The sequence below is a fragment of the Cervus elaphus genome, chromosome 12 (assembly GCF_910594005.1).
Source record: "Cervus elaphus chromosome 12, mCerEla1.1, whole genome shotgun sequence".
Taxonomy (NCBI): domain Eukaryota; kingdom Metazoa; phylum Chordata; class Mammalia; order Artiodactyla; family Cervidae; genus Cervus; species Cervus elaphus.
In genome coordinates, this window is record NC_057826.1 from 88,328,187 (window position 1) to 88,355,671 (window position 27,485).

The following is a 27,485-nucleotide window of genomic DNA, read 5'->3' on the forward strand; positions in this document are numbered from 1 at the left end:
ACCATGCTCAAAGCAGAGGGACTGAGCAACCAAATGCTGAGACTCCTTCTAGCCCCTCCCCACTCAGTTTCTGGTAAGCTAGCAACTAGACTTCTGTATTTCAGCGAAAAACTGGAAGATCTTTCTCTGGGGATCTTGAACAACCACAAGTAAAAGCCTAAAGCTACTGACATTGTGGTTCACCAAAAACCTGCCCAGGTCCAACCACCCTATGGAGCTCAAAGTTAACAAGTCTGAACCATAGTCTCAGAATTTCCAGCCAACTTCTTTAGTTTCATATTCTAAATCATGAACAAGGAGTAATAAGCATCTGAGGAAAGCCTCTAACATGAAAGAGGTAACATGGAGGAAACAGATTATTCAGGAAGAAGAAAGGTTCAGAAAACCACCACCGATAAACTCAAAAAGATGAGAAGACACTGTATCCACAAAAAATGAAAACTAAAGTTGAATAAATCTGCAGAAAGTATGGCAAAAGACAGCTGGAAAATAGAAAAGATAATAAAATTGAGGGACTAGTTCAAGAGACCCAATGTTCAAACAGGAGTCCCAGAAAGAGAGAAGGGAGAAAACAGAAGGGAAGAAATCATCACTGAAATAAATACAGAAATTTCCCACAGCTAAAGGAGCACAAGCTGCCAGATTGAAAGAGCCCACTGAATAAAACCAGCATAGGGGATAAAAGTAGGTATGCAGAGAGATGCTTTCTTGCAAATTTTCTAATAATAGAGAATCATTTTTCTAATCCTTAAAGTTTCCAGAGAGAAATCTGTATTTAGCTATGGTAGACATAATTCTAAGATGACTCCCAAAATTCCTGCTGTACACATTTTGTATAATCCTAGTTTCCTTGAGCGTGGATGGTACTCACAGCATGGTCATTCCCTTGATTAGATTATACCATGTAAGACTATCACAGCACAATGCAGCAAGATTGTCTGCTGGCTTTGAAGGAGAAACTTGCAATTTTTTTTGAGAGGGCCACATGGCCAGAATCTGAGAACAGACCATAGGAGTTAAGAGCAACCACCAGCCATAAGCTAGCAAGAAGGTAGAAACCTCAGTCTCACAACCACACAGAACTGAATTGTCAAGATCTGAATGGGTATAACAGCCTGAAGGAACAGAAAAGCCTGGTTTCTTCTTTGAGTATTTGGAGAACCATAAGCAATTCAATATTAAAAAGTAAAAATGTGAACAGACAAGTAAGGCTGGAGAATTGGCAAAGGGCCATATCATTAAAAACCATGTGTATCCTCCTAAGAAAGTAGGCCTTCATTCTGTAAATAATTGAAGCCATTTAGGAACTACAAAAATTATCAGAACAAGATCATATATGTGTGTTTAAAATATATTACTATGCAAGCAACAGGGAGTATGAACTTAAAGAGAGTGAAATATAGGAATATAGACCAGATCAATTCCTATTACTAAAACAGTACACAAGAGACAGGAAGAACCTGGATTAAAGTACTGGCTGTTAGAATGAAGAATTCAAGAAGATATTTCAGATCTAAAATCAGACGCAGGAATTGAGAATGATTTTCTAGGCTTCTGCCATGAGTGACTGGACAGTAAATTAACCAAGATAATGGACCAAGAACAGATGGTAAAAGACAACATGTTAATGTCAGACATGTAGAGCTTAGGAGAGAGACATCTAATAAGTAGTTAAATACATGGGACAGGAACTTCAAAGGAAAATCTGACCTGAAAATTCAGATTTAAAAATCAAGAGCCATAATGCCATGGAAACAGATTGAGGGTGTGTTCTGAGCCTCTATCATTGTGTATGTAGCAAAGCACCCCAAACCCTAATGCTTAAAATAAAAGAATCATTTCTGTTGTCCATATGTCTACAAACTCATCTCTGGCCCACGTTGCATTTGTGGGGCATTTTGACCAGAGGGTGAAGGTTCAACTTTAAAAATGGCTCATTTGCTAGTTAGCAAGCTATTGCTAACTAGTATGAGCGCAGAGTTGCAGGCTAGGGGCCTCAATTTCTTTTCACATGATTTCTCCTCAGGCTTAACTTCACAGCAAAGTTGCTGGGTTTCGAGAAAGAGCCTATCATGATAATAAGATGCAGCTGTCCTATGTATCTACAACAATTAAATGTCCAGGAACTCTATCTGCTTAACACACAAACACACAGACTCTCCAACCTGCATCTGTTTTCATATGTTTAGAAGTGAAACAATGCATATGATCATGCATCCGAAGTTTATCAAAGAGTCTGAATCACAGCTTCCATTTTTATAAATGTTTATAGATAATGTTGACTGGTGAGTAGACAAAATCCTGAGAATTCTTAATATCAACATTGGAAGAAAAGGAAATGAGGATGGAGAGAAATGATGAAGAACTGTACAATGAACTTATGAGGGCTTTGTAGGGAAGTGGAAGATCAAACCAAAATCAGAGGATCTTCTCCCAAAGGACATAAGGTAAATATTTCCCTCTCCCATGTGAACAGAAAGGAAAAAGACTTATATACTGTTTTGTTTTTTCTTAGTTGCTTGAAGTCAAAATCCAACTAAATAAAAACTGACCAAAATAAAGAACTAAGGAATGAAGCCAGTAGAGCTCGGACTGATGAGCTCTGAATCTATTTAAATATGAAAGCAGGGCTTTTTTTAAAAATGGGAATTATGATTATAGAACACAATATAAATATTATAACCTTTACAATGTAAACTAACACAAAACAACAATCTGGAGGGTAAAGAGGAACTGAGATGGAAATAAACATATGAAGTTAATATTCTCATCTTTTACACCAAGGAGTAAATCAGTATTATCTAAAATGAAAATATGCAGTTTTCTTAAAATAATAATTTTCACTTCTCAGTGTTTTCCATAATCATTTCAACACTTAAGACAGTAGTTCCTAAACAGCCCTCTAATGAAACAATTTCTCAAAAGTTCCATAATTCCTCTAGTTTCATACCAGTTTCTTTTTCTTCTAGTAAATTCAAATAAGATTAAATATAATGCTTCTTACTATAAAGCAGCTCATGCAATATATGTCCATGAATCCATTCATCCCTCTATCTATATGTATCTATATGGATGCAGAGATGACTGGTTGCATCTAACAGTTAATTTCTGAATGATGGGAATTAGTGGATTTAAAATTTTTCATTCTTTATACTTTGCTGCACTGTTTGAATTATTTATAGCACATATGCACAATTTTTATGTAAAAAGGACATGGTGAGGGAGAAGGCCTATTGAAGGTTATACATATGCTCAGGACAACCCTTTAAAGTTCCAGAGAGAAGTCAGTTGATCACCCATTGAGTCTAAGATTCTTCCAGGCTAACACTAAGGAAGGTGAGACACCAAAAATGCTATAATGCAAATATTTATAAACTTTCAAAACAGGAATCAAAACATTCATCAAAAGAGGTCTTTTCTTAGCCTATGATGTAATCTTTGTGATCTTAGAATGGTCACATGTCATAACTACCACAGAATAGTTCCACAGTTCATTATAACTACCATTATAATTCACAATGCTATACTGGGTTGTTCAAAACAACACTTCAAGGCATTAAAATACCATTTTATGAATACACAGTTTATCCTCTAATCTACCTTTAATAAGGTACTACTCCTAAATCTGCCTAAATGAAATAAATATGTTCAAGGGGAAAAGATATAGCTCATCTAAGTTAAATGCATATCTGTAAATCAAAACAATAAATTTTACATACAAATTATCTAACATATTTAAATAAGACACATACCAGCAGAGGTGCTTCCATTGTCTTAATAAATTGATGAATGTTCAGTGTAGTCAGTGACTGCTTCATTAGTATTCTCCTACATGGCTGGGTCAAGTCCAAGACTGGTTTACAGTGAAAAAAGTAGAGATGTGGATACTCTATATCCTCAGGGCTGCAAATTAAAAATGAGGGACAGACCAACTTGAAGTTCAATGTGTGATTCTTCTACTATGCAGAAAGACATAATAAATCTCTTTGTCCTAAGTTTCGTGCTTTTGAATTACTATTTTGGTAAAAGCCTAAAACAGTATAACAAAATTAAGTGGACCAAAGCAAAAAAAGAGAATAAAAGGAATTTTTGAGATGTATAAGCAATTTTTTTTCCTGAACTGTTTCATATGCTAACTTCTAAATTAGGTCAGAGACAGGTCTACACAATTATTTTTAAATAAAAGACTGTCACCTTGAGGACAATGAGATTATCTTAAAATATAGTTGCTTTTCTATAGCTATGCTAAATAAAGCTTTGTAACACAAATCTTCTAGGTTTAATTTAAACCCAAATCTGTTTTGAATAAACTTCAGCCAAAACATGCCTTAAGATAGAAACCATGTGACACTTTGTGAGAGTTAGTGAGTTTGTATCTGAAATATTAGAAAACCCAGCAAATGTGGCTTATAATTTGAGTTTTGGCATTCCCTTCAATATGAAAATTCAAAGATAAACTTATAGTAAGTAAGGTTTGCCAAAATTAAAATAACATTCTATAAATCTCCATATGGCATTAGTACAGTCTGGCAAAATACTGCAAATTTTTATTTTTACAATGTTATTTTAATTATTGACACATGCTTCAACTGAGCTCCAAGATTCACTGACTTCAAATTTCATTACAAAGTAATATCTAGTAGATTCAATGATTAAAGAAATGATCACTCTATATTACTCAATGCCTACTATGTTAGGCCCTGTGCTAAATGTAAAAGACTAAGATGAATAAGATATTTCAAATCCTTGAGGGGCATGGGCTAAAGGACATATATTTGGTTAAAAAAAATGTGGTTCATAAGTACTATAATATACAGGGTGCTACAAGAAACAAAGAAACATTTCATTCTGCTCAAATCAGGGAAGAGAAGGAAGGCAACAGAAAGGAAGATCACCATAGAGATTAAAAACAGTAAGAGAATGACTTCGCCAAGAAGATAAGACTAAGGAGTATTTCAGACAATAGGAACAATATAGCCAATGCCCCAGTCAAAGTACATAACTTTTTTTAGGGAAACCATAAACAGTCACATATTACTGAATGGAAAGTGTTAAGAGCAAGATAACCCAGCTGAGGTTGGACCACAAACCATAATTTATGAAATAATAAAATTATGTCAGAAAGTTATCTAATCAGAGATCATTTGGTTGTAGGTAACAGAAACCAAAAAAGTGGGGGTAGGGGGAGCTTATTAGTTTAGAAGGGTATCTCACAGAATACAAGGAAAATCCAAGTAACTGGATCAGAGAACAAATGTACAGATCTGAACAGCAAGAGTTCAGGGTCCTTCATTTTGCCATTAACACTTTTTAGCTCCCCTCTCTTTCTGCTTTACTTCTACATGGGCAAAATATTCAGTAAGCAAGACAGTTAAAGTGCTGTATAATCCAGTTTCTCCCATGTTCAATTCCAAGTTCCTGGAAGAAGACATCTCATTTGCTCAGGTAAGCCCATGGATTGGTTGACTCTAGGTCAGGTGGCCACCTCTGACTTAACAGACTGTGATAAGTATGAAGTAGGGGTAACACCCTTCTTGGCCTATACACAGATACTTTAAGAAGGGAATATGGGGAGGTAGCAGAAAGTACTTGTGTCTCTACAGCATGCTACCTCTTTTACTACCCATCATATATACCCTTTTCTTTTCTTACCATTTAAAGAAAATTGTTATTGGAGTTTTGATGGTTTACAATGTTGTGTTAGTTTCAGGTGTACGGCAAAGTGAATCAGTGATACATAAACATATATCCTCTTCTTTTCCCATGCAGGTCATTACAGAGCACATATACCCTTCTTAACCATTTCAAACATACTCAGGCCCAACATAACTATTAATATACAAGATTATCCAAAGTTATCACCCTGCAAGAAGAACAGTACCTAGAACACAGACGGCATTCAATAGATAATTGCTGAATGAAAGAATGAACAAAGGAAAGAAAAAATAAAAAGAACAGATGGAAGAAAAAACACATTCATCTCTCCTCCATTAAATGGTGGGGCTTCCCTGGTGGCTCAGATGGTGAAGAATCTGCCTGCAATGCAGGAGACCTAGGTTCGGTCACTGGGTTGGGAAGATCCCTGGAGAAAGGAATGGTAACCTACTCCAGTATTCTTGCCTGGGAAAATCCATGGGCAGAGGAGCTGGCAGGCTACAGTCCATAGGGTCACAAAGATTTGGAAATGACTTAGCAACTAACACTTCTCCTCCATTAGGTGACAATTCAAAGTCATTGTTAACTACTTCATCTAGAAGTGATGTCATGTGCTTAGTTGCTCAGCAGTGTCCAACTCTCTGTGAACCCATGGACTGTAAGCCTACCAAGCTCCTCTGTTCATGAGGATTCTTCAGGCAAGAATACTGGAGTGGGTTGCCATGCTCTCCTCCAGGGGATCTTCCCAACCCAGGAACTGAACAAAGGTCCCCCGCATTGCAGGCAAATTCTTTACCATCTGAGCCACTGACTACATATTCTGGATCCACAGTCCTTCCCTACCACATCGGGGCCAGGTATGATTCCTCACCACTTTGTTAGCCATGAATAAACCTCTCCAATGTGTCATATACTAACAAATTTATGAAAAACAGAATAACTGTTTTTAATTCTCATTTTAAAAATGGAGACAAGCAAAAATCTTTCCAGAACATTAACATGTTTAATCACTGATCACTGTATAGTCTGATCTTGCTGAACAGGATTTGTAAGACAAATGAGAGGACCCATACCTTGAGAGTAAATAACCAACCCTCTATATTTGAAGCATGTCACTGTTATTAGCAATTGTTCATTCGCAGAAAAATAAAGATGATTATAACAGGAGAGAAAGTACAAACAATCCTCAGAGAAACTGTGGGGCTACCCCAGAATCACCACGGGACTGAGAAAGCCGGGTTCCCCCATCCCAAGATGGGAATTTGGCAGTCTACACTGGCAGGAGCAAAGTAGCTGTCTAAACTGCTGCTCATTGTATCTTGAGATGCAGTGACTACATATCATAGAGCTTTATGATACTATCAGCATGATTCTCAAATTGTCAAGAATATTAATTCTTATACAAATAGTAAACATGCATCAAAGTTTTCTTTAACTCGTTAATGAGGGAACTAGCAGAATGGCAGTTCAATAAGAAGAGGGAAAAAGGAATGTTGATTGATGTTGCACAGAGCAATAAATTTTCTTTGCAAGTACTTCATTCTTTGCCTATGCACTCCCAACAACACCCCACCCCCCAAAAAAAAAACCATTTCACTTTATCAGCTTTCTATGCACTAACAACCAAATTTACCAAACTGTAAAACATCTGGGATTTGTGTGCGGTTTAACAAATAGTCACTATTTTCTGAGAGGTGAGCAAGAGGACTCATTAAATACTCTTGCATAGTTTTAAAAGGGTCACACAATCACCCTTTTGCCTTGCTTTGTATTAATTTTCCTGAAAAATATTTTGAAGTCAAACTTAAAAGTCTTTCAAACGCACTGGTGTTCCTCTGCCTCTTGTGTCCCTATGTACTAAACAGAAGAAAAACTTTACCCCTAGGTTGCCCAGCCAAAAAGAGTCCAAAGAAGGTCTCTACCTACAACTGTAAGCTAGAAACTAGACAAGAAAATTAAACATTTAGAAAACATCTGTTCAAAATTGTACTCAAATATATTTAAGATTTTTCTGGTATGGTAACTGATGCAACTCTCAAAGAATCTCTAGAGCTTAGTCATAAAAGCTGTTATCTGATCCCCTATCTGATTACTGGGGTAGATATATTTCTAAAATACACATGACCACTCAAGGGATCACATCTGTGGCTTGCCCATATTGCCTTGGTTCACCTTAGTTTAACATCACTTCTGTATCTTTAAGCTCATTTTAGTACAGCCTTGTGGCTCAGCTGGTAAAGAAACCGCCTGCAATGCGGGAGACCTGAGTTTAATCCCTGGGTTGGGAAGATCCCCTGGAGAAGGGAAAGGCTACCCACTTCAGTATTCTGGCCTGGAGAAGTCCATGGACTGTATAGTCCATGGGGTCGCAAAGTGTTGGACGCAATTGAGAAACTTTCACTTTCACATGATAGTAATGAAGAGGATGTCAGGTTTCATTTATATATTCACACCTGCTGATGATTCCTTTCAGATCTAGTCCATGCTGTGAGAGTATGACAGAAATGCTGGAAAAGTAATGTGAGATAAGTGACACTTAAAATAGTTTACTTATGTTTCTTATACATACCCAATACTCTCCAAAAGGGCAATTTCCGTGGTTAAGACAAATTGGTGTGTGGTCCCATACACAAAAGCGGCTTCCATGACGGCTCTGTGCTCTGAAAAAGAGAGGGGAGGTGAGAGGGAGGAGCGGTTAGTTTGTGTGATTCTATTTTGAATACTTTCCTACACCCTTTTATGCTCTACTATGTTTAAAGAAAAATCCTTTGTAGGGATCTCAGTTGGGAACATGCAGGCAGTTAAAGAAGTTATAAAAAGTCTGTTCCAATCAAGTCAAGGTAAGAGCAGAACTAAGAGGGAGTTAAAAATGAGTTATACTTGAAGCTATATGACAAATCTGTGATAGTTTTTTCCCAGTAGTAGGGAAGAGAATATGAATTCGCCACACCACTTTTGTATGTTATATTTTATGCATGAATATGTCTGTATGCTATTTATGGCTTACTTTTTTAATCAAACTTATTCTTATCAAAAAAGAGACAATTCTATAAGGTATATTTTTAAAATGAACAGTTCCTCTACCCTTGACCCCATTTCCAATTTCTAAGGGACAACTACTTTCAACTTTCTCTTTCTTTAGGTATTTACCTCCAAATCCCTAAATGACACTCTTAAATTCTTATTTCCTGATTATTTGTGTGCGTTAGTATTGTCTATTGACTTCCCACTATGAAAGATGATAAATAGCTCTCTTTTCTGAAACCTCATTCCAAAAATGTACACAATTCTACCCCCTCAATTTGCCCAATATAGTCCTAGTTTTTATTAGATCAATAGTCAGTTTTCATATTGTTCAGTTCAGTTCAGTTGTTCAGTCATGTCCGACTCTTTGTGACTCCATGGACTGCATTACACCAGGCTTCCCTGTCCATCACCAACCCCTGGAGCTTGCTCAAACTCATGTCCATCAAGTTGGTGATGCCATCAAACCATCTCATCCTCTGTTGTCCCCTTCTCCCACCTTCAATCTTTCCCAGCATCAGGGTCTTTTCCAATGAGTTAGTTCTTCACATCAAGTGGCCAAAGTATTGGAGTTTCAGCTTCAGCATCAGTCCTTCCAATGAATATTTAGGACTGATTTCCTTTAGGATTGATTGATTGGATCTCCTTGCAGTCCAGGGGACTCTCAACAGTCTTCTCCAACACCACAGTTCAAAAATTTCAATTCTTTGGCACTCAGCTTTCTTTATAGTCCAACTCACATCTATACATGACTACTGGAAAAATTATAGCTTTGACTAGACGGACCTTTGTCAGCAAGGTAATGTCTTTGCTTTCTAATATGCCATCTAGGTTGGTCATAGCTTTTCTTCCAAGGAGCAAGCATCTTTGAATTTCATGGCTGCAGTCACCATCTGCAGTGATTTTGGAGCCCCCAAAAATAAAGTCTCTCACTGTTTCCACTGTTTCCCCATCTATTTGCCATGAAGTGATGGGACCAGATGCCATGATCTTCATTTTTCAAATGTTGAGTTTTAAGCCAGCTTTTTCACTCTCCTCTTTCACTTTCATCAAGAGGCTCTATAGTTCTTCTTCGCTTTCTGCCATAAGGGTGGTGCCATCTGTGTTATCTAAGGTTATTGATACTTCTCCCGGTAATCTTAATTCCAGCTTGGGGTTCATCCAGCCTGGTATTTTGCATTTTACATATAAGTTAAATAAGCAGGGTGACAATAAATGACCTTGACATACTCCTTTCCCAATCTGGAACCATTCTGTTGTTCCATGTCCAGTTCTAACTGTTGCTTCTTGACCTGTATACAGATTTCTCAGGAGGCAGGTAAGGTGGTCTGGTATTCCCATCTCGAAGAATTTTCCAGTTTGTTGTGATCTACACAGTCAAAGGCTTTGGCGTAATAAATAAAGCAGAAGTAGATGTTTTTCTGGTATTCTCTTGCTTTTTCAATGATCCAATGGATGTTGGCAATTTGATCTCTGGTTCCTCTGCCTTTTCTAAATCCAGCTTGAACATCTGGAAGTTCATGGTTTCATATTGTTGGGACTCAGTAAATACAATTTCCTTTTGAGAATTTTTTCACTACAGTTATAACTATCTTTTTTAAAATTTTTGTTTACATTCCTTGCTAATTTATCCCTAAATTCTTCTGCAACTGTCTTAGGCCCACAATACTTCAAATGTATCCTGTTTTACTATCTATTCCCTCTCTTTGTAGACATTTATGCAGAGTCTTCTGATTTGCTCGAACATGGACTCTTGCTACTCCACCTGCCCCAACTTTCATCCTAGGAACTCACTTTCATTATTGTCCTGGGGATTCTCTGATTCTCACTCTTGTATCGGGGCTTCGGCTTATTACCCTCATCTTCGGGACTAATTTGTTCCCTTGCTCCCATTCTCTAGCTCCTTTCTGGGAGAGGATATATGGAATAAACATTTTTTGCAACCTTAACCTTCTCAAAGTGGCTTTATTCCACTTTCATAACTAACTATAGTTGTCTGCATATAGAATTCTAGGTTCAAGTCATTCCCCCTAAGAATTTTGAAAGCATTCCTCCATTTTCATTGGCTCCCAAATCCAAAGTCATCCTGATTCTTGATCCTTAAACAGCATACTTTTTTCTTTCTGGAAAACTTTAGAGTAGTGTTTGTTCCCAATATTCTGAAAATTCAAAATGAGATCCTCTGGCGTGGCTCTACGTTTAAACACTGCTGGGATTCAGTGAACCCTTGCAATTTGGAGGCTCAAATCCCTCAGTTCCGGGAAATTTTCTTAAAGCATTCCTTTGACAACTTCTTCCTTTCCATATCTTATTTTCCCTTTTTTTCTCACTGCCATTTCCAGGTAGTTATTTTCCCCTCCCTGACCTAAACTTTTATCACTTGAATCACATTTCATCAGATTATTCCACTCACCATTCTGCCTTGTTGGAGTCATCTACTACCTCAGCCAGGGTTAATCCCCCTCATCTCATGAAAAATTTAGCTTCTGTCACACTGTCACGCTCTCTGATTTTCCTATCCCCATACATGATCCTTGCAAAATCCTAGCCTTTCAGTCCTTGGTCTTATCTGGAAACTCCAGTGATTTTGCTTCAGCCCTACCTTAACCACTCATGGCCACTGTCCCACTTCAGGCTTGTAATCACCAATCTGCAAATCCTCCAAATTTTCAATGTGTAGCACTCCCCCCCAAAAACAAACACACACACACACATACATGTGCACACGCACACACCCTTCCATCTCTGGGTCACTTGTCTAGTACACAACTTTAACCTTCCCGAATTTACAGTCTTATCATTTTCACTGTCCTTCACCCACCTCAGGTCCTCTCTTCCCTCCTAGTCCAGCTTAAATTCCATGGTCAGTCTTTATAGTCACTCACCCGCCTGTCTAGCTAAAACACAATCCAAGTTAAATCAAACAATCTGCCTGTTTTGCACTTACACCCATAAAAGTGAATATGACTGGGGGAAGAAAACAAGAACCTGCTAGCATAACCATGCCCATGGTCTCACTTTAGATTACCGGCATCAACTATTACTGCTGCATAACAGCCATTCTTCATTTTCAGGCCTTCTAAAACAATGAGTTCATCCCTTGTTTCCTCACACTATCTGGTCACTTTATTTCTATTTCATTAAGAAAATGAATCAATTAAGTAAAACCAAAAAAGTTCCCAGCACCGTATGTATCTGCCCCCTTAACTAAATTGATGCCAATATTCTCTGTCTTCTCTTCTAATACCATAGGTGAATTTTCCACGCTCCCAGCAAAGAGCCACCCCTTCCCCCATTCACTAGATTCCATCTACCCTAGTCTACTCAAAGATGTTGTTCCAATAATTTTCCCTTCCTTTTTCTCCATAATGTATTTTCCTTCTTCTACAAGATCTTTCATGTCAACATACAAATACGCTTCTTAAAACATTCTTCACTCGACCCCACATACTCCTCCAGCCACTGCCTCGTATCCTCCTTCCCTTAATAGCAAAATCTTATATGACTCTATAGCCACAGTCTCCAGTTGCTCTCTGCCTATTCTCTTATACCCTAGGCAGGCATTGATCCCTACCACTCTACAAAAATCATGTGTATCAAGGACATGGGTGACTTCATATTGCTAAGCATAATGGCCAACTGGTGGTTCTTAGCCTAATCAGTCTTTCAGCATCCTTTGATACAATTGCCACTCTCTCTTCACTAAAACCCTCTCTTCACTTTGTGACACACAGGTCATTTCTTCCACCTCCTCTACTGACCCGTGAATGATGATGTATCTAATGAGTTCAGGCTTCTCTTTTCCATCTAGCCTCACTCCCTTCGTGGTGTCCTCTGGTCTCATAACTTTATGTCATAAATGTTTATCCCTAGTCTGTATTCCACCATCAAATGCAGACTAGTAATATCCAACTACAACTGCCTTGATGATATCGCTACTTGGCTGTCTAATGGGTATTTCACAAGTATGGTGTCCAAAAGTCGATTCTAGAGCTTTCTTCTCCAAACTATTTCCAGTCTGCCCCACCTTAGTTATTAGCAATTTCACCATTCAGGGAGGGAACTCAGGCCAAAATCCTAGAGCCATCCTTGTCTCTGCTATCTCTCTCAATCTATATCCAATATGTCAGAAAATTCAGTACCTCTTACAATCCAAACTATGGCTAAAATTCAAATGTATTTTCACTGCCATTGCTGCTGATACCCTGGTCCAAGCCACCCACCACCATCTCCTGCCTGCATTATTGTGATAACTTCCTGATTTTCTCCCTTATTTTACTATTGCTCCTTCTACTCTATTCCAAACCCAGAAGTCAGACTGATCCTGACAAAATATAAATCAGGGATTTCTGGCTCCACTATGGCAGTGTAAGTCCTTGTATAGTTCAACCCTCCTACTGACTTTAATTACAGACTATGGACAAAATACAATAACCTGAGGGGCCCTGAAAAGTAAACAATAAATAGGTTGATTGTGGGGTATTATTTTACACGTACATTAAGTTTAAACCATGTAGCCATCAAGTTTTATGTCTGTAAAAACAGAATTTTCCAATAAATTATTTTATTTCATACAGCATATACAATTTTAAATGTTTTTAACATTTTATATTAACATGTCCAAGTTATACCATTAACAAATAAAAATCATGAAAGCATAATTATTATTTGTTCATAAAACATTTATAATTTTCTTTATGACAAAATTACCTATGAAGGCTAAGGTGATGTTGTCAAAATTTTTTAAAAGTCAAGAAAAATATGTCATAAACAGCAAAAACCAAAATAAAAAAGGAAGTCAAGTCAGCCAACAACATTTACCAAATACTATAAACTACTGAATACTAAATCAGGTACCATGAGGACTGTTAGGAAATAAAAAATAGTAATAGCAGACACAGAGCACCTACTATATGCCAGGAACCTTTTTATTTTTTCAAATTCACTTGGTTCTCACAATAACACTAAGAGGTAGGCATCTTAGTGACCAGGAGACAGGTTAAATAAGTCAATTGTCCAAGGTCATATGCTTGCTTCAGCAGCTCAGATACTAAAATTAGAATGATACAGAGAAGATTAGCATGGTCCCTGCACAAGGACGACACGCAAATTCGTGAAGCATTCTGTATTTTCTGGGCTTCCCAGGTGGCGCTAATGGTAAGGAACCCGCCTGCCAATGCAAGAGACACGGAAGACGTGGGTTTGATCCCTGGGTCAGGAAGATTCCCTGGAGGAGGAAATGGCAACGCACTCCAGTATTCTTGCCTGGAGAATCCCATGGACAGAGGAGCCTGGTGGGCTACAGTCCAAGGGGTTGCAAAGAGTTGGACACAATTGAGCACGCCGAGGTCACACTGTAAGTAGTTGGTGGGACGGGGAGTCTAACCTAGGTGTCTGGCTCCAGAGTTCTTATTCAATCACTGTACTATGCTGCCTACTTGAAGAAAGAAAATGTAATGGTAAAAGAGCCTTTAAATTTATTTTAAAATATTACGATGGTAGTTAAAATACATTAAGTCCTTCAACACAGACACACATAAACAGAGGCACAGCAGAGACTAAAGACAAAGTTGATAAATACCTGGTGTTCCAATGGCTCTGACATACGCGAATGCAATGTTTCCTTTTCCTTTTAGAGTGTTTTCTATGTTCTGAAGGTCTCCCAGGGTGGTAATATATTTTACTTCATTAAAAAGAAGAGCACTGAAACAAACAGAGATATAACTGGCAGAAAAACCTGGCAGGCACTTAGTTATTTAATACATATTTTGAGTAAGTTAAAGAACCTAATCAAAAAAGAAATTTAATCTTCTGAACAAACTCTCAGTAGTAAGAACCTAAGAATTTCAATACTGAATTAAAATCACTCTCTAAATCATTATTCTGTCACTGAGAACATCGACCAGGGACAGTTATGAGAAATAACTGCTTATCCTCTATCACAACTACCTCAATATAAACTATATTTACTAACATTCTCTTCTGGCCAAATAATCCCTTACAAACCTCTCAGCCATAGACACATTTGAGCCCTTCACATGTCTAAACTAAAGCCTTCTTTCCTTTGCCTATAAGGCCCTGCATGGCCTAGATCTTGCCTACTTCTCCAACATCATTTTGTTCTGCCATTCCTCATGTCTACCCTACTTTAGGCAACACCTCAGGGTCTTTACATACACCGTTCTCTTTGCAGAAAGCTATTCCCTCTATCCTTCTCATACATACTGTCTCAGCTTAAAAATCATTGACTTAGAGAAGCCTCTCTTGTATAAGTACGTCTGCATCATTTTCCTCTTGAATTTCATAATATGTGCTCCTATGTAGTTCTTATCACAATTTATAATTATTCATATATATTTTTTACTTGTTTATCCCTGCCTCTCTCATTAAACTGTTACCTTCTTGAGGCAGGGACTTTGTCTATTTTGTCAGTACATCCATAATAACTTAGAATAGAACCTGGTACATTTAATGTATAGATCAGAATAACTGATCACATTAGTTCATTGAAAAGAATCTCCTTTTAAAAATTTCTACTTCTATATAAATTCTCTGTAACTAACAACAAATTCCACTTAATCTCCACATGCATGTCTCCGTCTGTATGTGTATTTTTGTTAAGCTAGACTTAATGAATTTTGAGAGTTGTTCCAAGTCCATATACATAAATAAGCAAATATGTTAGTCCCTCAGTCATGTCCAACTCTTTGTGACCCCATGGACTACAGCCTGCCACGTTCCTGTGTCCCTGGAACTCTCCAGGCAAGAATATTGGAGTGAGTAGCCACTCCCTTCTTCAGGGGAGCTTCCAGATGAGGGATTGAACCTCATTGCAGGTGGATTCTTTACTGTCTGAGCTACCAAGGAAGCCCAAGGTTCATTCCAATAAATTAGTCAGTCATAGTTTCCTCTTATTGAAAACATAGTACTTTCCATTAAAATAGCAATTCTCAAATTTTCTGGTCTCAGAATCTCTTTATACCCTTAAAAATTACTGAGCTCTTCAATGGGTTTTCATTTACGTAGGTTTCATCTATCAATAGTTGCCAAAATAGAAATTAAAACAGCAATTTAAAATGTTAATTCTTTAAAAAATAAAAATAAACACCATTGCACATTAACACTTTTTATTAAAAATAACTAAAATTTTCAAAATGAAAGAAAAGTCTAATAAAAAGAGTGGCATTACTTTACACTTTTGTAAATCTCTATAACACTGAACTAAATAGAAGACAGGTAGATTCTCATATTTGCTTCTTTGTTCACTCTGTTATGACACCACACACACATCACGTAGTCTTTAGAAAGTGCATTCATGAAAAAATGAAAGTGAAAAAGGCAAACATCTCAATATTATTATAAAAATATCATAACTTCAGGGGCACCCTGAAATGGCTGCCCTAAGTTACACTGCTTAAATATTTACCTACATATTACAGATTTCTTCCACTTTTTAAAAGAAATGTGAAACTTGAACTTCTGTAATTCCCAGGGCTCTTGTTTTATTTTTAAAAGAAATATTTACTGAGCAGTACTCACTATTTCCTAGATATTTTCACATTTTCATTTAAATCTTCAGCTGGCACTAGTGGTAAAGAACCCACCTGCCCACGCAGAAGATGTAAGAAAAGCAGGTTCGATCCCTGGGTGGGGAAGATCCCCTGGAGGAGGGTACAACAACTCACTCCAATATTCTTGCTTGGAGAATTCCCATGGACAGCGGAACCTGGCGGGCTATGGTCCACAGGGTCACAAAGAGGCGGACATGACTGAAGCAACTTAGCACATTTAAATTCTCAATGATATTCTTGGGAAATTTCTTGTTACACACACACACACACACAAGAACACATATACAGACACACAGAGGAAAGAATCTCAGGGGTTAAGTAACATGCTCCAAGGTAGTCACTGGTAGAGATTTTCAAACCCAGGTTTTCTGACACTTTGCCTGTAACTTTCTAAACTATGTTATTACTGACCCCTCATAAATGGTAAACCAGGTAAAAGGAGAGGCAATTAATAAATAGCAAGAAAGTCTCAGTGGCAATCTGGGTTACTGGCTGCTTGTACATTTTGGCTAGCAAGACCAGAATTACCCTCAAGTTACTTCAAAATCACTTGGAGGCACCATCTAGTGAACGTAATCGGACTGCCATGTAAATTCTCTGCTTGGGAATTACATCCATCCATTTACCTTTACTGCTCTAGTAGCAATTTTTTTTTTTTTTGCTTCAAAAATCAAACCTAGGAGTAGAAATCTAACTTTTCCCTCAAAGACAGGCAAGTATAAATTAATAAAAGCCAGTGTTTGGGGGGACACTTCCCACTTGTCAGGCATAGTACTAAGTATATTATAAGCAGTGACAATTTATCGGTTTGGGACTGACTGACTCTCTTGCTTTGGAAATTCCCAGTTTTCTAAGTCTTCATGGTGAGCAAAGTCCAAGTCCCTTCATACAAGCTGATCATTTTGTAAATCTGCCTTTCCAGGTTCCCTGCTGCTAGGCTATATGGCCCAAAATCACTTGTCTGACATCCTAAACTGGGAGCCAGTGATGTAAAGAATCAGGGACAGTGCAGAATTATTTCCAGAAGCAGTAGCAGCAAGAGTCAGCTTCAAAGGCAGGAATGACAACACTGCTAATGACAGCCGCCGTGCAACCTGCGGCATCGATGACAGCGGAGATGCAGCAGTCCTCCTGGGTCTAGCTCTGTGTCATGACCATGACTGATTCAGAGCCACATAAACCTGGCTCCAGTTCTCCAGCCTTTCTAGTGAGACTGAGATTCCCTCTATCCTCTCCAAATTCTTTTCTGCTTAAGCCAGTCAGACGCAGATTTGGGGGTTTATAACTAAGAACACCCAGGCATGCTCTTAGTCTTGCTTAATTTTCATGGCAACCATCTGAGATCAGTACTATCATTAACTCCATTTTACAGAAAAGGTCATGGGGCTTAAAGAGGTTATCTTGTCTGAAGTCCCAAAGCTTATTATTATTAAAAAGTCATTATCCACGAGGTAGGAGGAGGAGAAGGGGAGCACAGAGGATGAGATGGTTGGATGGCATCACCAACTCTATGGACATGAGTTTGAGTAAGCTCTGGGAGTTGGTGATGGACAGGGAAGCCTGGCGTGCTGCAGTCCACCGGGTCACAAAGAGTCAGACACGAATGAGTGACTGAGCAAGCGAGTGATCCACGAGGTAATAATAACCAAAACTAATGACATTCATAATCTCATGATCTCTGGGATTATTCCCAAAGGCTTCCTAACTTTAATATGTTTTTAAATGTTAAATTCCAGAATATAGGGACACCTAGGGATCTCTAGGATCCATTCCACAAGCCAGTGCTCCTTTACTCCAGTTCCAAGGAGGAGAAACAGGTTAAAGGAAAAATCTGTCTTAAGATTTTCCTGCTCCAAAGATGCGATAAAACACCATGAGCCTGCTCTGACCTGGGGGCTCTTCCTGCCCCAGAAAGACCTTCCTTTCCCTTGGCATACTCTTCCTGAGACTCTCCTAACACAACCACTAGGCACATAAAATATATGGTCAAGAATTCAGTGGGTGTCAGAAAAAAGGGGGAATTCAGGAGTCTACTCTACCCTGCCTTTAGAGCAGCAGGTTGCTCAGCCTTTTTTCAGAAAAAAACCCACTTTTTATTATGTTCTGTCACTATTCAAATTCTAAAAAATCCAATAAAAAGGAACTGTTACCTTCTATTTTGCCTTACCAAAACCCGTAGGGCAAAATGAAGAAAAAGAGGGAGGAGGGAAAAGAGGGCAACAGCACGGGAAAAGAGACGGATAAGTTACTGTATCTAAATTAATTACAATTGGCCAGTGGGTTCTGCATTCACAGATTAAGCCAATTGTGAATGGAAAGTATTCCAAAAACATAATTCCAGAAAGTTCTAAAAAGCAAAACTTGAATTTACCATGTAATGACACCTACTTACACAGCATTCACACTCTACTGGGCTAAGTAACCTAAGAGATGATTTAAAGTTTACAGGAAGGTGTGCACAGGTTATATGCTAACATGTAAGGGACTTGAGTATCTGAGGATGCTGGTATGAGGGAGAGGGGGTCAGAAAGGGAGGGGACAAGGGGGTGCTGAAACCAGTCCCCCTCAAATACTGAGGGATGACTGTATATTACACAAGGCAGATCCATGTATAAAATGAAATATCCCAAATACTTCATAAAGCATTTTCTAAACAATACAATTAAAAAAACAAACTGAAGCCAGTGAAATGTGAATTGAGAAAACAAGTAATAAAGTTCAAAAACATCAGGAAGGGACCAGCCTGGTTCAGGAGTTTTAGAGGAAGATACTTCCAGTAGGATCTTTCTGCAAAGCATCAGTCTTGGTCTTTTTGTCATATGTTATACATTCTCCAACTATCTTACCACTTAAAAAATTCTTATCCCTAGAAATAATCTTACAGGCTTATAACATAAGATTTCTGCTCCTCCAATTTTTAACAACCAAAAAGTGAAGCTTCCCAATTCATTCTTCCACCAATCCGATATTTTCTGAGCACATAATACATGTCATGCACGATGCCATGCTCTGGTAGAAGGACTGTGTATAAGAGGGCACACTCTGGGCATACAACCATTACTACCAAAACAGGATGCTTGTGGTGATAGAGGTGGATGTATGTTTACAATATTAGTTACTACCAAATTAACAAAGAGCTGTGAGGAATTCAAATCTAAGACAAGCAATTATTTTATTACAATTTCTCCCAGTATGTCACTATCAAACAGGAACCCAGGTGACAATACTGGGTAGGAACAAATCTGATAGACATAAAGGATTTAACAACAGCTCAAAACCTATCAGGAAGGGACCAGCCTGGGCACAGTTCAGGAGTTTTAGAGGAAGACACCTCCAGTAGGATCCTTCCCAGAGGCTCTACAGCAACATCACCTAAAGTTTCATGACCCAGGCTCTGCAGTAATGTGTTAAAAATAAAATGTTGGCAGAATTTATGATAGTTGAAAATAATTCCCATAATATTTGTAGTTCATATTATTGTCAGTAGTATATTAACCTTAAGAGGAAAGAAACCTTCCATTTGACTAAATATTGCCACAAGTATATCAATCAGCACATCTTAATAAAGAGTTAATGAGATTTAAGTGTTTCTTTACAGCACTAGACAGTCTTTCCTTTTTGGATCATGTGATGATTTCTAGACGTCAACAACAACTAGTGGGGGAAATGGCCTTATTAGCATTTAGACTCTTTACCTTCTGAGCCACCACGGAAGCCCACCTTTGAGATTACAGTGCCTCAGTCTCCTATATCTCTATCTGACTTGCCTCAGGAGTGTTACATAAGGTTTTCTCAATCAACAAATAAAGATTAACTGTTACTTAGTGAAGTAACACTATTATCTTTTTCTAAATATTACCTTTCTTAATGCCATCTTAAAGCTGGGAAGTGAAATTTTCCTTACAGTTACCAAACGTTTTGGCTATGTATATTTTAGAAAATAGAGCTAAGAATTTTTAGACTCTAAATTTATAATTTTATTTCTATTTTAAATTTTATTTATTTTGCACATTTTAACACTTTTGTAGGACTCAAAAAGTATCTGAAAAGTTGAAGAGTGAAAAGTCTACCGCCAATTCTTTCTTCCCATCCTAGCTTTCCCATTCCATTTCCACAAACCAATCATCAGTTTCTTGTGAAACTTTGAAATATTTACACTAAACGCATACAAGAACTGAAGAGCCTCTTGATCAAAGTGAAAGAGGAGAGTGAAAAAGCTGGCTTAAACCTCAACATTCAAAAAATGAAGATCATGGCATCCGGTCCTACCACTTCATGGCAAATAGATGGGGAAACAGCGGAAACAGTGAGAGACTTTATTTTCTTGGGCTCCAAAATCACTGCAGATGGTGACTGTAGCCATGAAATCAAAAGATGCTTGCTCCTTGGAAGAAAAGCTATGACCAACCTAGATAACATATTAAAAAGCAGAGACATTACCTTGCTGACACAGGTCCATCTAGTCAAAGCTATGGTTTTTCCAGTAGTCATGTATGGATGTGAGAGCTGGACTATAAAGAAAGCTGAGTTCCAAAGAATTGATGCTTATGAACTGTGGTGTTGAAGACTCTTGAAAGTCCCTTGGACTGCAAGGAGATCCAATCAGTCAATCCTAAAGGAAATCAGTCCTGAATATTCATTGGATGCTGAAGCTGAAACTCCAATACTTTGGCCAACTGATGTGAAGAACTGACTCAGTGGAAAAGACCCTACTGCTGGGAAAGACTGAAGGCAGGAGGAGAAGGGGATGACAGAGGATGAGATGGCTGGATGGTATCACCAACTCAATGGACATGAGTTTGAGCAAGTTCCGGGAGTGGGTGATGGACAAGGAAGCCTGGCATGCTACAGTCCATGGAGTCTCAAAAAGTCAGACATGACTGAGCGACTGAACTGAACTGAAATGCATCCATGCCATAAATATATATTATATATGCCTCTGTTAGAAGACTACTTCTCCTAGATTTCTCAGTGTTCCTGTACAGCCCAGCTCTCCTGAAGATGAAAACTGACAGGACACTAAGATGGAAAATGTCTCCTCTTAATCTTGTCTTCTTTTCTCTGGAGCCATCTGCTTCCATTCAAAGGTAATAAAATCTTTCTTATCTTCCCTGGAGTTACACTCTTATATTTAGGGAAAGAAACCTTTATCTCCCACCCCAAGCAATTTACTTAAATTCCAGAGAAAAAGATAAGCGCTCTATCTCTAGAAGGAAAAAGTAGATATGCCAGCTCCTATATAAACTCAGAGATTCATAATTTAAGCTCTTCTCCAAACCTTGCTGTAAATACAGATGTTAAGAATACCGCTTTCACCTTGCAGCTCTGTGGAGAACTGGATAAAGCAATCCAGTGCTGTCACGTCACTCTGACTGCTCTTATTGCTGTGTGTGATTGCCAATTCTAAGACTTGGCATTTCTACATGTATATATGTAAGGAGGGTAACATCAAAGACCCTTCAGAGTTTTAGACTCTAACACTTCCTTTCTTATACACACAGAACTCTACCATGCTCTAAACACTTGGTTTATTTCATTAATATATCCTGAAAAATCAATGTGTGAAAAGTCTTAATAGACCATTAGGTCAACATACTTTTAATAACTGACGTTTTAGGAATATTTTAAATGTCCTACAAAAAAAACCCACAATTTAATTGGCCATTATGGTTCAAAAATATGCAGTTCTATAACTATTTAGTGTAGGATTACCCTAGTTTACACTTGTTATTCTAAGATTTTACTAACTCAATTCTTCCTCTATTTTCTGAGACTAAGAAATTGTCTAAAACCTTAATCTTTTCTGTTTCAAGTATAAATAACTACAGATTACTAATCACATACAAATTTATCAGTATGTGTGTATTAGAGGATAATGGAAGAAAAGAACCCATTTACAATAAGAATAGAAGACATAAAATACCTAGTAATAGATTTTACTGTCCAAGCATATACAAAGAAAAAATTAAAACACTACTAGAGGATACAAAACTTGAATAAATAGAAAGACATCTGGTTCTGGGATGGGAAGATTCATTCGAGGATGCCAAGTATCCCTAAAATAACTTATAAATTTAATGCCAGTAGGATTTAGTGAGGGGGAAGAAGAAACTGGACAACCCAATTTTAAATGTCACATGTAAACAGAATAAAAATGTGATTCTAGAAAAAGAAATATGAAGGGACCTGGATCTTTCAGATGTGCTGTGCTGTGCTTAGTCGCTCAGTCATGTCCAGGATCTTTCAGACAGTATATTATAAAGCCTCGGTAATTAAGGTAACAGTAAAAAAAGAAAAAAAAAAAAAGATTAATGAAACAGAAAGTCCAAAGTAGGCCCAAATATATATGAGTGTTTAGTATAAAAAACGGCATCTTGAAAACGGAGATTAATCTCAGTTATGTTGGGATAACTATTTAACCACCTGATTACTATATAGCTAAATTCATTGCTCATACCATTTACCTAGTTAAATTCCAAACAAAGCAAAGACTTAAATGTAAAAATGAACCATTAAGACATTGAGAAGAAATACACCCACATAAATAGAATATGATCTTTGACAAAGGATCAAAAGCAATTTAGTGGGAAAAGGCTAGACTTTTCAAAAAAGGGTGCTAAAGCAACTGGACATCCACATGCCAATAAGTGCACCTAGACACTGACTATCCACCTTTCACAAAAAATAACTCAAAATGGAGCAGAGACCTAAATGTAAGACATTGAAGAAAATCTTGGTGACCCTGGATTTGGCAATGAATTTTTAGATACAACCTAAAGCACGGTCCATGAAAAAAAAATTGTAGTGTTGGATTTCCTTATTATTAAAAATTTCTGCTCTACAAAAGACATTGTTAAGAGAATGAAGAACAAGCCACAGACTGGGAGAAAATATGTGCAAAACATATATATATCTGATAAAGGACTTGTATCCAAAATATATAAAAGAACTCTTAAAAACTCAACAATGAGGAAAAAAAACCATTTACAATATGGGCAAAAGATTTGAGCAGATACCCCACCAAAGAAAATATACAGATGTCAAATAAGCATATTAAAAGATACTCAATATCATATGTCCTTAGGAAGTTGTAAATTAAAATCAGATACCGCTACACACCTAATAGAATAGCTAAAGTTAAAAAAAGAAAGATAAAATAGAAAGAAGAAAATTAGCAATACCAAATGTTGGTGTGGATGTGTACCAACAGGAACTCATTCAACGTAGGTGGTAATGCAAAATGATACAGTTTGGAGACGGTTTGGCAGTTTTTTACAAACCGAATCAATCTTAAAATATGATCGAGAAATCACACCCCAAAGATTTTACCCAAATGAGTTGAAAAACCACATCAATAGGGAAAACCTACACATGAGCTTTATAGCAACTTTAATGATAACTGCCAAAACTTGGAAGCAAGCAAGATGTCCTTCAACAGGTGAAGAGATAAACAGTGATATATCCGTACAATGGAATATTACTCAGCAATAAAAAAAGAAATGAGCTACCAAGCCATGAAAAGACATGCAGGAATCTTAAAACATACTGCTAATTATATGCAGCAGCCAATCTGAAAAGGGTACATGCTGTATGGAAACTGAGCTCCCTCTAAAATCAAGTCCCCTGGACAACTTTATGATTAACTTCTATAACCAAAACTGTATTCCCTTTCTTGTCCCCTCTGACCTCAACCCTGTGCTAACTGAACAGTAATTTCCAGAGTCAGGCGACTAAAGCTGCAGTTGTCTACAACACTGTTAACATACTAAAATTGCTGTCATGGATAACTTATCATTAAGTTATATACAGACTCAGGGTTTTTCTCCAGGGCAGGATGAGCTATCAGAGCTCCCCACCCTGGGGTCATGGTCCACCCAACCAAATGTTAGTAAACTGTAGGTATCCTGACTTCTGAAACTACAACTAAGAAATGTCACAGAAACGTCACTAGACAATGAATAACCCCAGCTTCTCTGTTCTTCTCCCCCAGCTCCTAACTCAGAGACCAAATTGGAGTGGACCTGAGGTTTGTCTCCCACTCACTTGCTCAGTGGCCTGCAATAAATCCTTACTTCGCTGCAGTCACTGTCAGAGCTTGGCTTTCTGTGAAACTCTGAGCCCTTTTTCTGGGGTACAGTTCCATCTATATGACCCTCAAAAAGGCAAAACTATACAGTAAAAAGATCAGAGGCTGGGGAGTGGCAGAGAAGGATAACTAAGTGGAGTACAGGGGATTTTTAGGGCTGTGAAACTTACTGTTTGATAAATAACCATGGATACATGTCAGTACACATTTGTCAAAACTCATAGAACTATACAACAAAGAGTGAATCCTGACAAAAAGTATGCATTTTGGTTAATAATAATGTGTCAATATCAACTCATCAACTGTAACAAAGGTACCACACCAATGTAATATGGTAACAGAGCAAACAGTACAGAGGAGAAATGAGGAATTCTCTGTATTGTCTGTTTAATTTTCTGTAATCCTAAAACTGCTCTAAAAAATAATCTGTTAGGTTTTTAAGTGAATTCCTTTGTAACAAAAGCAAAAGGGAGACCTTGGTACAACTTAAAATCCAGAAGTCAAAAGAGAAAAGATAAATTTGAACTGATAATATTTAAAAAAAAATAGGGAAATTCAAAAGATAAATGACAAACAGGAAAATGTACAGTTTCTATCTCCTTTATATACAGAAAGTACTCTGAAATTAATAAGAATGAAAGTTCAAAATGTGATAGAAAAATGGGCAAAAAAATATCCAGCAACAAGTTCAGTTTCATTTCTATGAACAGTATGCAACTGAAAAGAGTACAAGAGACGAACTGTTTGCCAGGAACTGGGTATTTCACACTGATGCTTTTAGCACAAAGAAGTAGGATGATGGCTTAGGAGGCATTCTCTTTCCTCGTGGAGGAAAAAAAAAAGTACAGCTCTGATATGGCATACTATTTATTTAGCACAGTTCTTCAAGATTCTAAATATTGTTACTGAAAATTTTTGTAAAATACTGTATTCCACAAGTCATTTTTCTTATATTTTAAACAAAAACGAGGACATTGCCTCTTTGGAATTCTACTCTCTTGATATTTTTCTGCCCAGTTTCTTCTTCCTCTATATGTTTGTACCGTCCTAGAATGCTCCCTAGATGACCTACATGTTGACAACACTCCTCAGGAATGCAAATTCCTACAACTGCCTACTTGAGACTCAGATAAGATGAGCATCTGACTTATTAAACTAGACTCATTTTTTCCTGTAAACTTGCCCTTCTTCCTTTGCCTATCTCAGATGGTGCTCAGATCAGATTTGGGATAGAGTGAGGAGGGAAGGAAGGAAAAGAAGAGATCAGGGATTATTCAAATTAATCGCTACCAAACTCAGTTAATTTCACTTCTTAGAGGGCTTTCCTGAGAAGGCAATGGCAACCCACTCCAGTCCTCTTGCCTGGAAAATCCCATGGACGGAGGAGCCTGGTGGGCTTCCATCTATGGGGTCGCACAGAGTCGGACACGACTGAGTGACTTCACTTTCACTTTTCACTTTCATGCATTGGAGAAGGAAATGGCAACCCACTCCAGTGTTCTTGCCTGGAGAATCCCAGGGACGGAGGAGCCTGGTGGGTTGCCATCTACGGGGTCGCACAGAGTTGGACACAACTGAAGTGACTTAGCAGCAGCAGCAGCAGCAGAGGGCTTTCCTGGTGGCCTGGTGGTTAATTGGCCTCGCAATGCAGGGGACACGGATTCAATCCCTGATTGGGGAACTGAGTCCCATAGGCTGCCGGGCAACTAAGCCCATGCGCCTCAATTACTGAGCCCGCTCACTCTGGAGCCTCTGTTTCACAGCTAGAAAGTCTGTGCACCCCAACAAAAGATCCCACGGGATGCAACAAAGACCCCTTGTGCCACAACAAAGACCCAACACAACCAAACAAGTATTTCTTGAAAATTTCACCTCCTCACCGTTAAAAAGAAACCTCCTCTTTGCTATCTTTATTCTTCCCAGATTCTACAGTGGCCACACAATGGTGTCTACATGTGTGTGGATCCCACGGACTTGTCTCTCACCCACCAGAAAGAGCTCTTAAGTGCTAATCTGATCACATCTCTTACGGCCTACCACCTTCTGCTGAACAATCAGGTCAATTAGGACAAAGAGTCAAACTCACTGCAACAGTGCAAGAGGCAAAAGGGGAGGAGAGACACCAACTCCATAAGCTCCATTCCCTTCCCCAACCACAGAACAGCGCCAGGCCAGACCACGGTGTGCAGGAGTCATCTCATTCCAAGGGGCCCCAAAGAGCTGGCTCCCACTCTGATGTGAGTGGGCACCTTCCCTCTACGAGGCCTGCTGGACAAAGCCTGCGGCTGCCTGTGACTGAGCCTGGAAGAACCCACAAGGACTGTGGCCCAGGGCTGGCCTCCTCACCCGTCACTGGCTACCCCAAAGCCTCAACTCCTTCACGTGGTAAACAAAGATCCCCTCCGTTGACTCCATGCCAGCTTTTCTGCTCTCACCTCCTGCTTTCCATGCATTTGAAACGCCAGTAAAACCACCCTCTCCAGACTATCTTGACCTCCCTGCCTGGGCTCATAGTTCCCTCTGCTTCTTCCACCTTTCATTTCTTCACTGAGCAAACCCCTGTTTATCCTTTAAGACCCACCCCAAATGCTACCTTCCTTCAGGAAGGCTTCTTCCCAAATATCCACCCTCATTCTAGACCCAAGAAAATATTCTCTACCCTGTTGATGTTTAAGCCCTTATGAAGCTCCATTTCCCTTACTATATAATATGTTCTGTTTATATATCTGTCTTTGTAACAAAATGCTAAATTCTTAGAAGACAGAACTGTATCTTATTCTGTTTGGCATCTCCAATGCCTTATAAGTATCTGGCACATAGCAGGACCCTGGGGAATACTCTATTTGTGGTATTAGTGTTCCATAAATCAGCCTTTGTACAGTAAAGGAATAGGACACCACAGCAGGATTGAATGACACAAGCCCCACAGGTGCCAGTTCAGGTAACAGGGCCCCCTGCTCGGGCAGCCTCTGCACATCTACTGCCCAATTGTTTCAAAATCACCTTTGTCGTGGAGCTAGCGTGAACCTGCTGCTCCAGAATCTGCTGTCAAACTTGTCAAAGACAACCTTAGTATTCCCTCCCCAATCCCTTAAAGAACCTTCTCTGATTCTTCACCCTTATTTCTGGGTCAAAGATAGTCATTAGGT

At 38.4% G+C, this 27,485-nt stretch overlaps 1 protein-coding gene and 1 non-coding gene across 5 annotated transcripts in view; one reads left to right on the forward strand and one right to left on the reverse strand.

Moving 5' to 3' along the window:
* Window positions 1-27,485, reverse strand: part of TXNDC16 (thioredoxin domain containing 16) — an 86,301-nt gene that overhangs the window by 42,454 nt on the left and 16,362 nt on the right. For all 4 annotated transcript variants that reach the window (XM_043920762.1, XM_043920765.1, XM_043920764.1 and 1 more), the window contains 3 exons: window positions 14,261-14,382; window positions 8,225-8,315; window positions 3,753-3,903 (listed from right to left, as the gene is read on the reverse strand). In XM_043920762.1, coding sequence (XP_043776697.1) covers window positions 3,753-3,903; window positions 8,225-8,315; window positions 14,261-14,382 — 364 coding nt within the window. The remainder of the gene's footprint in view (window positions 1-3,752; window positions 3,904-8,224; window positions 8,316-14,260; window positions 14,383-27,485) is intronic.
* Window positions 13,710-13,812, forward strand: LOC122705987. The gene has a single exon (XR_006344255.1). It is a non-coding gene; the product is annotated as a U6 spliceosomal RNA (small nuclear RNA).